The sequence below is a fragment of the Delphinus delphis genome, chromosome 7 (genome assembly GCF_949987515.2).
Source record: "Delphinus delphis chromosome 7, mDelDel1.2, whole genome shotgun sequence".
Taxonomy (NCBI): domain Eukaryota; kingdom Metazoa; phylum Chordata; class Mammalia; order Artiodactyla; family Delphinidae; genus Delphinus; species Delphinus delphis.
This window is the reverse complement of record NC_082689.1, coordinates 2118167-2131065: the sequence shown is the minus strand read 5'-3', so window position 1 is coordinate 2131065 and position 12899 is coordinate 2118167. Positions and strand designations below refer to the sequence as shown.

The window sequence follows — 12899 nt, the reverse complement described above, 5'->3', positions numbered from 1 at the left end:
ACAGGTGGTAATTCCACATTCCCGGATTAGACAGTTAACAGTAGAAAGTTACTAGTACATGTCCTGCTGATTTATTAACTTGCGGCAACTTCAATTAAGCTTCCAGAGCAACTCTGGGGGACGTTATGAGAAAGGGTTCTGATGCTCACCTGGAAAAATGAAAGCTCACCCGGAGACAAGCCGAGGGAATTAAAAATGAAGAACAAATGTGTGGGGAGTGGAGACCTGCACGGCCGGATCCTGAAACACCAGCACAGGCTCCTGCTGACAGGGTGGGGCCGGTACGAGGAACAGAGGGGGCCGGAGGCAGACTCGGCCAGATAAACACGCGCTGATTAGGGGACAGAGCTGGCATTTTTTACATCGTTTAGAAAACTGCTTTGCTTTGTGAAGGAGGCGAGGCCAAGCAGATAACGGACAAAATATAATGGACGTTGAAATAACGCCAATTTATAAAGAACACTCACACACTGATGAGAAAAAGGCAAGCACTGCAACAGAAAAACAGCAAAGAAAACGATAATCGGTAGAAGAAATGCAGACAGAATCAAAATAGAACAAGTTCCACGAACGCATCAGACTGCGGGGTCAGCCCTGGCCCCTCGCCTCTGGGAGGGCAGTCACTGATCGGCCAGCCCGTTGGGTGCGGACGTGGAAGAGGGAAAACGCGGAGGCGGGTAGCGACCCGCGCAGCAGGCTGTGGGTGGGAGGGAGGGTGCCCTGCAGCGCCCCGCAGAGGCAGCTACCACCTAGGACAGGTCAGCGAGTGCTGGCTGTCATGGTTACTGCTGCTTTACTATTCTGCTCTCGGAGTAAGCAAGGGGGGTGTGTGTGTGAGAGACAGAGAGAGACAGGCAGACAGAGAGACACATGCATACCCAGGACCTGGTGTAGCTCTTGGAAAGAAACATGGCAAGAAATAAAAGCCACAGAAAAGGACTTATCCTGGGTCAGCAATACCATTTCTGTTTTGTTTAGACAAAGGCATATGATTCATGAACGAGGACACTAAAAACAGAAGAAAAACTGGAAATGACCTTAATGTTCAACTCTTCAACTATTAGCACTTATTTAAATTCATTGGGGTTCATTGTAAGACTACAATAAAACCGTTAAAATCATGCTTTTGAAGTGTATGTAATGGTAAAGGGAAATGTTAACAATAAATAAAAACCACATGTCAGTATAATCCCAATTCCATAAAACTACAGATACACACACGCACAACATACATAATACGAGGTTACGGGAATCCACTACAGAATGCAACAGCCGTCCTAGCCAACAGCGCTGGAATCACATCTTCCCTGTGATTTGCAATTATTCGATAATTAACGTTAATGACTGTGGCGATCAGAAAGAGATCATGATGAAAACATCCTTGTAAAAAACGACACTGTCTGGGATGCAAACAGCAGGGCCCTGCTCCTCTCTGGTACACAAGCCTTGGGGAGTCCAGGGGCCCGGGACCTTCCCCCTCCTCCTCCTGTTTACCTACACAGGTGTTCCTCCCGGGGTGCAGGAGGCTCCAGGGAGATCTGTGGGGAGGACGCTGTGAGCAAACGGTTAATGAGGAGGTCAGACGTGTGGGTGAGCGTGGCTGAGTGGACACAGGCATTCACTCCCACTCCTCCCGGAACCACGAAGAGGAACGGCGCTTTTTAGGAGACACGGATTCACAGGAACAAAGCCTGCAGGAAGGACTGGAGAGCAGGTTTGTCATCAGAACTCTGGAGATGAGAGCCGGCAGCACCCCAGAGGCACAGCCCAGACGGCACGGTCAGCGTCGCGTTCTACTCCGAAGTGCTCACCACGTCTCCATCAGTGAAATGGAATACTCGATACATTCCCAATACAAAATTGTCAGTATTTACCAAACAGCGAAAAACCACACATTTATGGAAACATCACTGCCGTGGACGGAGGTCAAGGGGCGGCATGCCTGAACCCAGAACCTTCAGAAGGTGGCCAAGGGATTCTGGCTTGCACGGAGGGCTGCCAGCGTGCAGACCCCCAGCCCTGTCCCCTTCCTCCTCTCTTCACGGTGCACCCCGACTTCTCACTGTCCCCCTACCCGAGCCCTCCTCATGTGCACCCGACTCTTGTCAGAATCACTGTTACCACGCCCTCTCCCGCCTTCCCTGGACTAGGGTGAGGATCCCTCCTGGAGAAGATGACTGCGCTCCAGGCCGCGTCTGTCACAGCCCTGCAGTATCCATTCCTCTGGGTGTATTCCCGTACGAGCTCTCACCCTGGCCTTCAGACTTGCCTTGGCCAGCGAGGCAAGAGCATCCATGACTTACACGGAGGCTTAAACCACTCTTGCCCTCTTGCTGAGCTTGGAACTCAGAAAGCAGCACATGATCCAGCTGCCAAGCACCAGGCTGGAAGTGAGGCTACTGTAGGAAGCACGATATTTGGGGTAGTTTGTTATGCAGCCAAAGCTGACTGAGACACTCATGTAACAGATTCTTTGTGGTCTTATAAAACAGTGGCCATCACCACTCAAGCAGGAAGGACTTTGTGCTGGCTTATATGCTGTGATTGTTTTCCTTTTTGCAAAAAGCAAATATTTAAACCATTGATCCTGATCTAGAGGTATAACAGATTCATATTTCAGATACTTTGAAATGCAAAAATCATGTTACTACATCATTATACTTAAAGACAGTCTGCAGTACAAGACTGAAACTGTAGCCATGATCACCAGCGTTTGCCCACAGTGAGAAGAGCTTACAGGTTTCTCAAACTGTGGGACTGGATTTGCACTGGAACATAGGGAGCTCAGCCAATAGGAAGGGAGGAAATCGCTAACTCCAGGGAAAGCTAAGAGCCGTATCAGAGGTCATGAAGCCATGGCACGGTGTGTGTCGGCAACAGGCACCCACACAGACACAGGAATGGAGCCCCTGATGGTCCTTTAATCAGAAGGCTGGTCTCAGTATGTGAAGCATCCGAAAAGCGGCAGTGTATGCGGGGGTGGGGGGTGGGGGGGTGGGGGTGGGGTGGGGATGGAGGGCGGCAGTGTGTGCGTGGGGGGGGGGGGAATGGAGGGCAAAGGCCTAGTCTCTCCAGCAAGCGGGAAGTAATCACCCCATGGGATCTTTAACGCAAGGACGAAGCAGACCATCTACAAACTTCTACTGGCAGAAGCCGGCAGAGACCTGGGCCTGGGGAGTCAGATGGGAGAGCAGGGAGGGCCAGCTTCTGCTTGTTCACACTGTACTACATTTCCATTAGAAACACTGGAAATAGGGATTCCCTTGATAACATTTTAAAACAATTTAAAATGACACACGACAAACCCCCAAAGCAGCAGATCTAGGTAATGCTACACTTGCCAGGTGATCACCTGGGCTATCCCAGCTGACATAAACACCAAGACACCACACTCACTACTCTCACAGCCCTGGGCCTCAGTGATCACGCTGCCTGGACCCCATTCTGGGGAGAAGAAAACTAACTGTGCAGGACAGAAAGGGGAACGGGGCTCCCGAATCAGCCATGACCAACAAAGACACTGCGTCTAGTACAAGTGCAACACTGAGTGTCGAAACCCTAGGAAAGATCTTCTTTACCCAGGGTTAACAATTTTAGTTACATTTTAAAAATTATTCCCTTTTTAACTATAAAATCCTACTCAAATTCACTGATGATTTAATGACACTAATTCGACTGTGTGCTCCAGAAATCCGTCTGACAAACACCACTGGCAAACGTCACTAACAATATGATACCTTGTGAAGAGCGTAAATCATCAAAGCAGAAGCCGACTGATGGGACGATACAGTTACATCGTTTAAATGGCTTCAGACGAATGATCTCCATTTCAAGTGGAGAAACAACAAACGATTAAAATGCAGAGAGCATGTAACCTTGAGATGCTTCCTGAGCTGCGTTTCTGGGGCTCCCACCATCTCTGGGAGCACCCAGCCTGTGGGTCGGGGGAGCTCGTCGGGGTACCCCTGACTTCCGAGCCCTCTCTGCGCAGTCTGCAGGTGCTGACATGAGGACCCAGGAGGCAGACTCTGTTCCTTCTCAAAGAGGTGACACAAACTCCTGGAACCCCAGATGAGGAGAGAAACTGGGGGTCAGGGAGAAAAAGCCCCCGCAGGCCAAGGCCCCAGGACAGCGGGAAGCCCGGTCTCGCCCTCAGGGGGAAGCACCAACCGGGCTCAGGCAGTGATCCTAATGTTTCTTGCTGATTTGTGCAACCCCTCACACAAGAGAGGTCGCTGATGTCGCAATTTCTCATTTTTTTCTTGTAAAAGCTATAGACTCAACCAACACAGACACGAGAACATAAGCAACTAGCATCTTCCTTAACCCTGGTCAGCACAAAACCCACCATCGCCAGTTTCCGGTACAGTCTCTCAATCAGGGGCTGTTTGAGTGAGGACGACGGTGCGAGGGGGAGCGAAAACAGAGAGAGAAGTGCAAATCCCGAGTTCCTTCTTCAGCCAGGCGCCGTGCCGGGCCCGCAGATGCCAGAGGTGGGTGGCTGCCCGCTACCAGGTAGGCACGTGGATGGGTGACCTACGGGGGGGAGGGGCACACACAGGGCTCCACCTCCCAAGATGAAGGGCAGTGTGGGCCCCCTGGTCACCAGGAGCCCGGTTAAAGGGGGATGTATCTGAGAGGACCGGAAAGACACAAGACTGCAGTGATCCTTCAGGCTTCTGAGATGAGATCAAGATACGGGGCAGTTGGGCTTCCCTGGTGGCGCAGTGGTTGAGAGTCTGCCTGCCGATGCAGGGGACACGGGTTCGTGCCCCGGTCCGGGAGGATCCCACATGCCGCGGAGCGGCTGGGCCCGTGAGCCATGGAGCCATGCGCGTCCGGAGCCTGTGCTCCGGAACGGGAGAGGCCACAACAGTGAGAGGCCCGCGTACCACAAAAAAAAAAAAAAAAAAAGATACGGGGCAGTGAGGGCCAAAGTCCAAAACGCCGGCTGGCGAGGAGGCGAGGAAGTCCGCTCTGCGTGGGCGAGCAGCGCTACTGGTCGGGAGAGAGCCAAGGATGAGCTTCTAAATTGCTTTTAGGGGTCACAGAAATGTGAGGCTGCAGCTTCAAAGACAAAAGGAAAGGGGCGGCCTGTGGGGGGCTTCTGTCAGTACTGAAAGGCTGGCACCTTGTCGGGCGCTGCTCAGAGCCAGACCCCTCGGGGCGGGGCCTCAGCGGGAAGCCCCAACCCCGTCCCGGCCCCCCCACCCCCACCCCCGCCGCATCCCCGTTTCCCCTGCACCGCACAGAGCAGCAGCAGTGAGCAAGGCGCTGGCTTCCCCACCGGCGCGGCAGGTCCAGGCTGCATCCCACGGGGCTTCCCTCTCCTCCCAACAGCCAGGGGGAGCGGGCGCTTCACATCAGGGGAGCAAAGCGCATCGTGCTCGCTCCCACGGACCCTCGAGCACTCCACCCCAAACTCTAGAGCGCTTATTAAACAGCAAAGGACCACGATGGCCGCGGGGGCGTCTCCACGGAGACAGGTGACCTCTGAGGCAGGAGGACTCGTTGGCTCAGAACGCTACAAGCAAAGCCATGAGGCCTGGACTTCCAGCAGCTCTGGACAGTGTTCTCTCCTTGGTTTGTCCACTGCCAACCTCAGAAGCCCCACGGGGTCAGGGCAAAAGGCAGCAGTGGCAGCAACAAAACTGCCAAGACCCACGGCCTCGGGTGCAGCTGTCAGCTGGCCAGAGGCAGAAACAGACAGTGCGCGGCTACTCTGCACGGCACCGGGCGCAGGCTAACGAGGAAGCCGAGGCCGGCCTCGGCGACGTCCCGCCGTAGGTGGTGTTGGTCTCCATGGAAAGGGCATCTCAGAAGCATGTGGGCTTTTAATTCTCCAGATCCCTGCTGTCCAATCCAGTAGCCACTAATCACATGTGGTTGCAATGCAGCTGGTCCAAACGGAGATGTGCTCCACGTGTCTCGTCTGCGATGGTTCACTAAGACTTAGCGTGAAGGAAACCATTTATATGGATCACAGGTTGAAATAATATTTTAGAAATATGAGGTTAAATAGAATACATTAAAGTTAGTTTACCTGTGCAGCCAGGTTCCCAGTGACCCCAGAGACCCCTGCCTCCTGGTACTCAGCCCTTGTCTGGGCCCCTCCTGGGAGGGCTGGTCGTATGACAGTAGACAGTAGACCCTCCTGGGAGGGCTGGTCGTACGACAGCAGAATAAGGGAGCAGGGTTGGGGGCTGTCACTTCCAAGATTTGGCCGGAAGACACCGAGGCCGCCTTCTTGGTCACCTGGATCTTGGGTGTCCACTTTGGGGAAGCTGCTGTTAGAGGCCCACGTGAGGAGGACCTGAGGCCTCCGGCCCACAGCCGCGGGAGTCAGCTGGAAAGTGGGTCCTGCAGCCCCACCCAGCCCTCAGATGAGCCCACAGCCCTGACTGGCAGCTCAGCAGCACCTCGCGGGAGACCCTGAGGCACAGCCAGCAGTGAGGCTGCTCCTGGATTCCTGACCCCCGGAAGCCCTCAGATAGTTCACGTTGGTTATTTTACCCAGCTCAGAGCTTTTGGGTGATTGGTTACATGGCAATAAGTAACTTACACAAGCTGGTTTCTTTGGCTGTTTCAAGGTGGCTACAGAAAATGTAAAATTACCTATATAATTTTAATATATACACATCTCTACTGGACAGCACTGCTCTCCACGTTCCCAAGTACAGTGAGCACGCGTTATGACCACAGATGTCATAACTGGTCCCTCAACCACATGACGTGACTTCTCTATGCATCACTAATGCATGTTTCTTTCTAATAGGTTGACTTTTGAAGTCTGAGATCAGATTAAATACATGCAGAGAGTATGTACCAAAAAACAACCTATGTTAGTTTTCTTCTTATTCCATTTAAATGAAAAGTAAATATTAATACCTTTTTCAAATCATAAAGAGTCAGTGGGAAAAATGAAGAGTGGACAGACAAGTCCCAAGAAGAAAATAAAGATGATTGGCAAACACAGGTGTTTCTTCTTGCCGGTAATGTTGCTATTTACGGATGTACCTTATCTCTGTAGATGAAGTCAGATGATAAGCATTTCCCCTAATTTAAGCACGCTTCTACAGCCTGACTTTAAATGCTGTTCCCACCATTGGCCACATCTGCCCCAATTTACTCAACCAGTGCCCAAGCGCTGGACACGCAGGTATTAACTGCACAGCAAGGAATAGGGCTGTGTGTCAATCTCAGCGCTACCGCTGGTTATCAGGGACGGTCCTTATTAGCACGGGAACCACGGGGCCACAAAGAGCGCGCGGGCTCTGAGGGCTCCCGGGGGCGGATGGCAGGCGACTTACTTTGATGTGCTCATGGAGCTGGGCTTCGTGCTGCCGGGACAGCTGCTCGTGCTGCCTCTGGAACTCGGCGATGAGGATCTGCCTCTGGAGCTGCTGCTTCTGCTTGAGGGCCAGGAGCTCCTGCTGCAGCTGCTGCTCCCGGATGCCGGGCTCCGTCGCGGGCAGCGGAAACTGGTGGTCCAGGCGCAGGTCCATGGGCACCGCCGGGGGGGCCACTGGCAAAGGCAGCGCCGAGGCCACATCCACTGCGGGACAGAGCACAGCACAGAGCGCTGGTCACCTTGGAGCCCCCAGCCCCGCCCACCCTCGCAGAGAGCCGCCGCCAACAGTCGGGGTGCCCACACGCTGAGGGCCACTGTACGCTTTGGACGCCTCTGCACCCCCTCCCTCAACAGGCTCAAAAGGCACGACCCGGAGGCCTTTGAGGTTTCTATCCCTCGGGCCAAAATCAGTGGACGTTTGGACCAGGACACACACTCCTGCAAACTCTCTTCCCTCCACCCGACCCTCCGCGAAGGGGCCCCTGCTCTCTCAAAGGACCTTGCTGCAGCCCCAGCAGCCTTTTCTGACATCCTTTTTGAAAGTCGATGAAGAGAAAAAGCAAGAAAAAGGCTCTAAAGAGCCCTGAACACCCGTAAGTAGAGAGGCGAATTGCCCATGCTTTTCTTCTCCTTTTCACAAAGACACAGAAGAGTCGTATGCAGGAACCACAGGACAGTGTGTGCCACTTAAGTGGTCCAGATGGACGCTCCGGACGGGGAGAGCGTTTCCATGGTGAAGCGAGCGCCCTCTGGAAAACAGGTTTACCGGCTGCAGCCAATAAAACGCTCCCCCGGCTCGCCCGCACCGCTTGCGCATCAGGGTTACGTGCTTCTGCGCTGTGCCAGGAAACGGACTGTCTTCACTGCACTGATGTATGGCCGAGAAAGAGCCACAAGTGACTCTGATTAGAAACAGAAGCTGAATCGATCCTAAGGCTTACAAATCAATACCAAATTAAAGTGAGAAAAAGAATGCAGAAAGCGAGCCTTAAATTACGGACCTCACAAAATAACCCGACGTGGGTGCTCCTACCGTGACAGGACAGCGTGTGAAAGGCCGAGGGGTGCCGGCGGGGAGCCCCTTACTTCCTGCGAGGCTCCTGTGCTGCTTCCCCTCCTCGCAGATGAGCGCCCCGGGCGCTGCTCGTAGAGAGAGGAGGGAAGACAGCCCAGCACCGAGGCCCATGGTCCCTGTCCCTTCCAAAAAGCCCCCCTCACAACTTGCTCTGGGCTCACGCAACGGCACAGACCAGACCCGGGGACCGGAGGCTGGGGCCTCGCCCTCCGGGGGGCTCAGGGCTCCAGTGGGAGCCCAGACTCAACACCCACGGGCCCCGCCAATGCCAGCCCCTCACCACCTGGCACGGGGCCTCATCCTAGCACCTCTGCCTAGACCCTCTGCAGGTCAGGCCTTGCGACAGACACACCTGGCCTCGTCCTGGGGGCTCCCTAAGTGAGCGTGGGCCACTCACAGGCCGGACATAACCCAGTCCCTCAGGAAGTCTGTGCCCCACAGTCCACAGATTCTGGAAAAACAGCCCATAAGTGGAACCACCCCTCAGGAGAGGGCATTTCTGTGGTCACTGCCAGGCGGCAGGTCCCATGCCGACCATCCTTCTGATGAGTGAGGCGAGGTGGGGCGAGGCCCAGGCGAAGCCCTGGGTTCTAACCCCCGAGCTGACTCCCTGAGCCCTGGAGCCCTGGACTAGAACGTGGCCTCACACCTGCAGGGCCGCTCACCTTGGAAGAGTGCAGGGCGCTGCCTGGGGCAGAGCGGGGCCCTGGCTCTGGGGCTGAAGTCACTGTCTCTCCCACCCCCGGGACCAAGCCCTGGCCTCCACCCCAGGCCCCCAGAGCCTGGAGCAGCTTCCATGCAAGGAATGCCTGGGACCTGGCCACAGGGAATGGAGAAAAATCCTCAATATTCAAGCAGTTTCAGAAAATATTTAATTCCCTCTTTGAAGCCCTAACAAGCCTGGGATAAATACCAGCTGACTGTTTTTCTTCGGTTTCTTCCCCCAGCTTTTTAAATGTATGTATTTCTTTTTTTCTAGTGGGGGATGAGCCTTGATGTGTGGCGAGGTCTTTATTTGATGTTTACGTGAGAAAAATCTGCACAAATGAACTGTTTTGGTGAACAGGCCTGGGGACCGGTGGATCCCACCAACCTCCACTGCACACCAGCTGGTAAAGACTGGCTTTTATTAATTTCCTTTTTCTTTTTTTTTGATCATTTTATTCATGTAATATAAGAAAATGGAAAAAGAGTGCAAACAACACCAATTTTATAAAACCTCAATCAATATTTTCCCCCATTTGCTTCAGACGTTCTTTTAAGGAACAGAATACTATGGAGGGCGAGGAGGAGGGCTCAGGAAAGAGACTTAGAGAAAAGAGAAAGTGACCTGACGTCTTAAAGGAAATTCAGTTCGTGTTTTTCCTCCTCCGGCGGGGAGAGGTGGTGCGCATCCCCTGCTCTCACTGATGACAGGACTGAACGCTTCCTGAGAAACACTGTAACTGTGAACGATGGCAGGTTTTTCCAGCTCCCTTTCTGCATCCACAGAGGGCTCAAGAAGTTTTTCTATTAACCGGTTAACCTGCCTAGTTCCTTCCTGGATTACAGGTGAGTTACTTAGCAGACCTCCTCAGGTTAGTTAACCTTTGCTTTCTTCTTTTTTTGGTCTGCGTTGGGTCTTTATTGCTACGTGTGGGCTTTTCTCTCTAGTTGTGGCGACCGGGGGCTACTCTTTGCTGCCGTGCGCAGGCTTCTCACTGTGGTGGCTTCTCTTGTTGCGGAGCACGGGCTCAAGACCCGTGGGCTCAGTAGTTGGGGCACACGGGCCCCAGAGCACACGGGCTTCAGTAGTTGGGGCACATGAGCTCAGTAGTTGCGGCGTGTGGGCTCTAGGGCGTGCGGGCTTCAGTAGTTGTGGCGTGCTGGCTCAGTAGCTGTGGCTCGCAGGCTCTAGAGCACAGGTTCAGTAGTTGTGGCGCATGGGCTTAGTTGCTCCGCGGCATGTGGGATCTTCCCGGACCAGGGCTCGAACCCGTGTCCCCTGCACTGGCAGGTGGATTCTTAACCACTGCGCCACCAGGGAAGTCCCAGTTGGCCTTTGCTTTCTAAGGATAAACCCGACTCTTGGTCTTCCTGGGTTACACACACACACACACACACACACACACACACAGAGTCGCTGATGCCTTCAGCCTATGACCGTTTCATTACGCACATTTGAATCCACAGTCACAGGTGAGACTGGCCTGCGGTGTCTCTTACACTCTGCTTGTCTGCAGGGAGCGGAATCTTAGCTTAAGGAAATGACCACAGAGAACCTGTGAAATAACCACGTCGCCCGCATGTTGTAGCAGCATCATCTCACTCGCCCTGACGGCAGGGGTGGTCGGACGTGGTCCCCGCTCATGTGACGTGCCAAGGTGACCTAAGACACTATGTAGGAAGAAGGCCATCCCCACGATGCTGGGCACAAGACGACCCATCCACCACTCACTGTCGCACACCCTCTCCCTACTTCTAATTCTTCCTAGGCGGGGTCAGGAGGACCACCAGAAATGTCTAGTAGTTATAACGTCTTCAGAAACTGACTACAGGGCTTCCCTGGTGGCGCAGTGGTTGAGTCCGCCTGCCGATGCAGGGCACGCGGGTTCGTGCCCCGGTCCGGGAAGATCCCACATGCCGCGGAGCGGCTGGGCCTGTGAGCCATGGCCGCTGAGCCTGCGCGTCCGGAGCCTGTGCTCCGCAACGGGAGAGGCCACAGCAGGGAGAGGCCCGCGTACTGCAAAAAAAAAAAAAAAAAAAAAAAAAAAAACTGAACATAAAACAACTTTAAGGGATCCTTTTTATTGACTCCAAAAATAAGACGGGCCAAACGTTTCTAAGTGTGCGTTCACGTACTGCGGAAACACCCCTGCTCTGTGCTGGGCACTGGCCTGTGGCAGGTCTGATGTGAAGACAGGCAGGAGGGGGCAGTGGGGCCGATGGAAGGCCTGGGGAAGGGTTCACACCTTCCCCAGGTGTGAGGACGGGGCTGCATCTCTGAGGCGGGAGGGGCGCTGGGGGTGAAAGAGGTGGGGCGGTGGCCACAGGGGCAGCGCGGGAGGACTCGCGGAGGGCTGGGCAGGACCAGGCCCTGTGGATGGGGCGTCACACCCACCACCCGCCAGCTGAGTCTCGCTTTGTTTACTGCACCTTTCCTCCGCCTCCTCTGTGTCTGGAGGCGCAGGGAACCTTAGAAGGAAACACTCCCTGGTCATGCCACAGACACCGGAGCGGATGCACCCTGGGGGTGGGCGCGCAGGCTGGCGAGGAGACCCCCCGCCCCGGCCAGCCCCTTCTGCCTGCAGTGAACACACAGAAGGGAACAGGGGGCACGGGGGGCGGGGGGCACGTGCTGTCCTCGGCCCAAGGCATCCCTGTTCTCACCACGTTCCCTCCACAGTTACTGTGAGAAAGGGATGCAGGTCCTGCCTGGGTTGACCCTTTTGAGGTTTCACATGAAACTTCATTCCTCTGCTAGAGAAAGTCAACAGCAGAGCAAAGAGAACGCAAAGCTAGACATCCCCTCCGTCAGACGCACCGCGACCAGCTCCCGCCATTTCTCCACCTCTGAAAACAGCACTGCGTTTACAGACACGCAAACCAACACTGCAACTTACACGAGGCCGGGGGGCCCAGGCAGGGTCCTCCTCCCGCTTCGTGCGCCCAGCCTCGGGAAGCCAGGAGGGTGGGGAAGTGGCCGCGCGGTCCCCAGGCCTGGCCTGAGCGCCAGCTGCGGCATCAGACCCACAGTCCCCATTCATTCCCGTCGCTGGCGGGTGCGTCAAACATGACTCGGACTATTTCTGTATCAAAAACTCTCTGAAATGCCATGAGTTCCCAACAGAAGCTGCTGGTGCTTTTGACCCAAAGAGCCCTGAAGAAACAATGAAAGCTTCTCTACTTAAAGAATGCAGCATCAAGACAAAAAAGCCCTTATTCTCATGCATATTTTATGGCAGAGTAGAAAATTGCCTTTACAGGTTGCGCCTTGAGAAACGTATTAATACAATCAGACTCATGACGTTAGTAGAAGCACAAAGGCCATATTCAGAGTTTCAGTAAGAAATGGCCAAGCCTGGGCTGTGAGTTATAAGTTCTCAGTCAGAAATAGAAAAAATCTGCTAGTCTCTATTTTTTTTAAATAAATGATCAGAAAAAAGGAAGGACACTGTAATTTTCCATTACATGGGTTGGGTCCTCTTTTCACAACACCATTTCATGTCATCACATAGATAGGAAAGAAAGAGAAGGACTATTCTTTAGAAAACAGGGCCGACGTTTAGGGTCTGTTCAAGTCAAGAACGACTCATTCAAATCTAGGGGACAATAAAAGATATTTCATCCACGGAGCCACGGTTTCCCCTTACCATGACGTTTGTCTGCGTGTGTGAGGGTTAGGGAGAGAAAAGACTGCAGGGGGCGGCGGAGGAAGAGAAAGAAAGGGAGGGGTGTATAGGAAACGTAGAACTGAGTTCAAAATATTTTCAT

General features: G+C 53.8%; 1 protein-coding gene across 2 annotated transcripts in view; it reads right to left on the bottom strand.

Annotated features, from left to right (window-relative positions):
* The window catches only part of HDAC4 (histone deacetylase 4), a 284834-nt gene that overhangs the window by 103190 nt on the left and 168745 nt on the right, over window positions 1-12899 (bottom strand). For both annotated transcript variants that reach the window (XM_060015821.1, XM_060015822.1), the window contains exon 4: window positions 7311-7555. In XM_060015821.1, the coding sequence (XP_059871804.1) occupies window positions 7311-7555 (245 nt within the window). The remainder of the gene's footprint in view (window positions 1-7310; window positions 7556-12899) is intronic.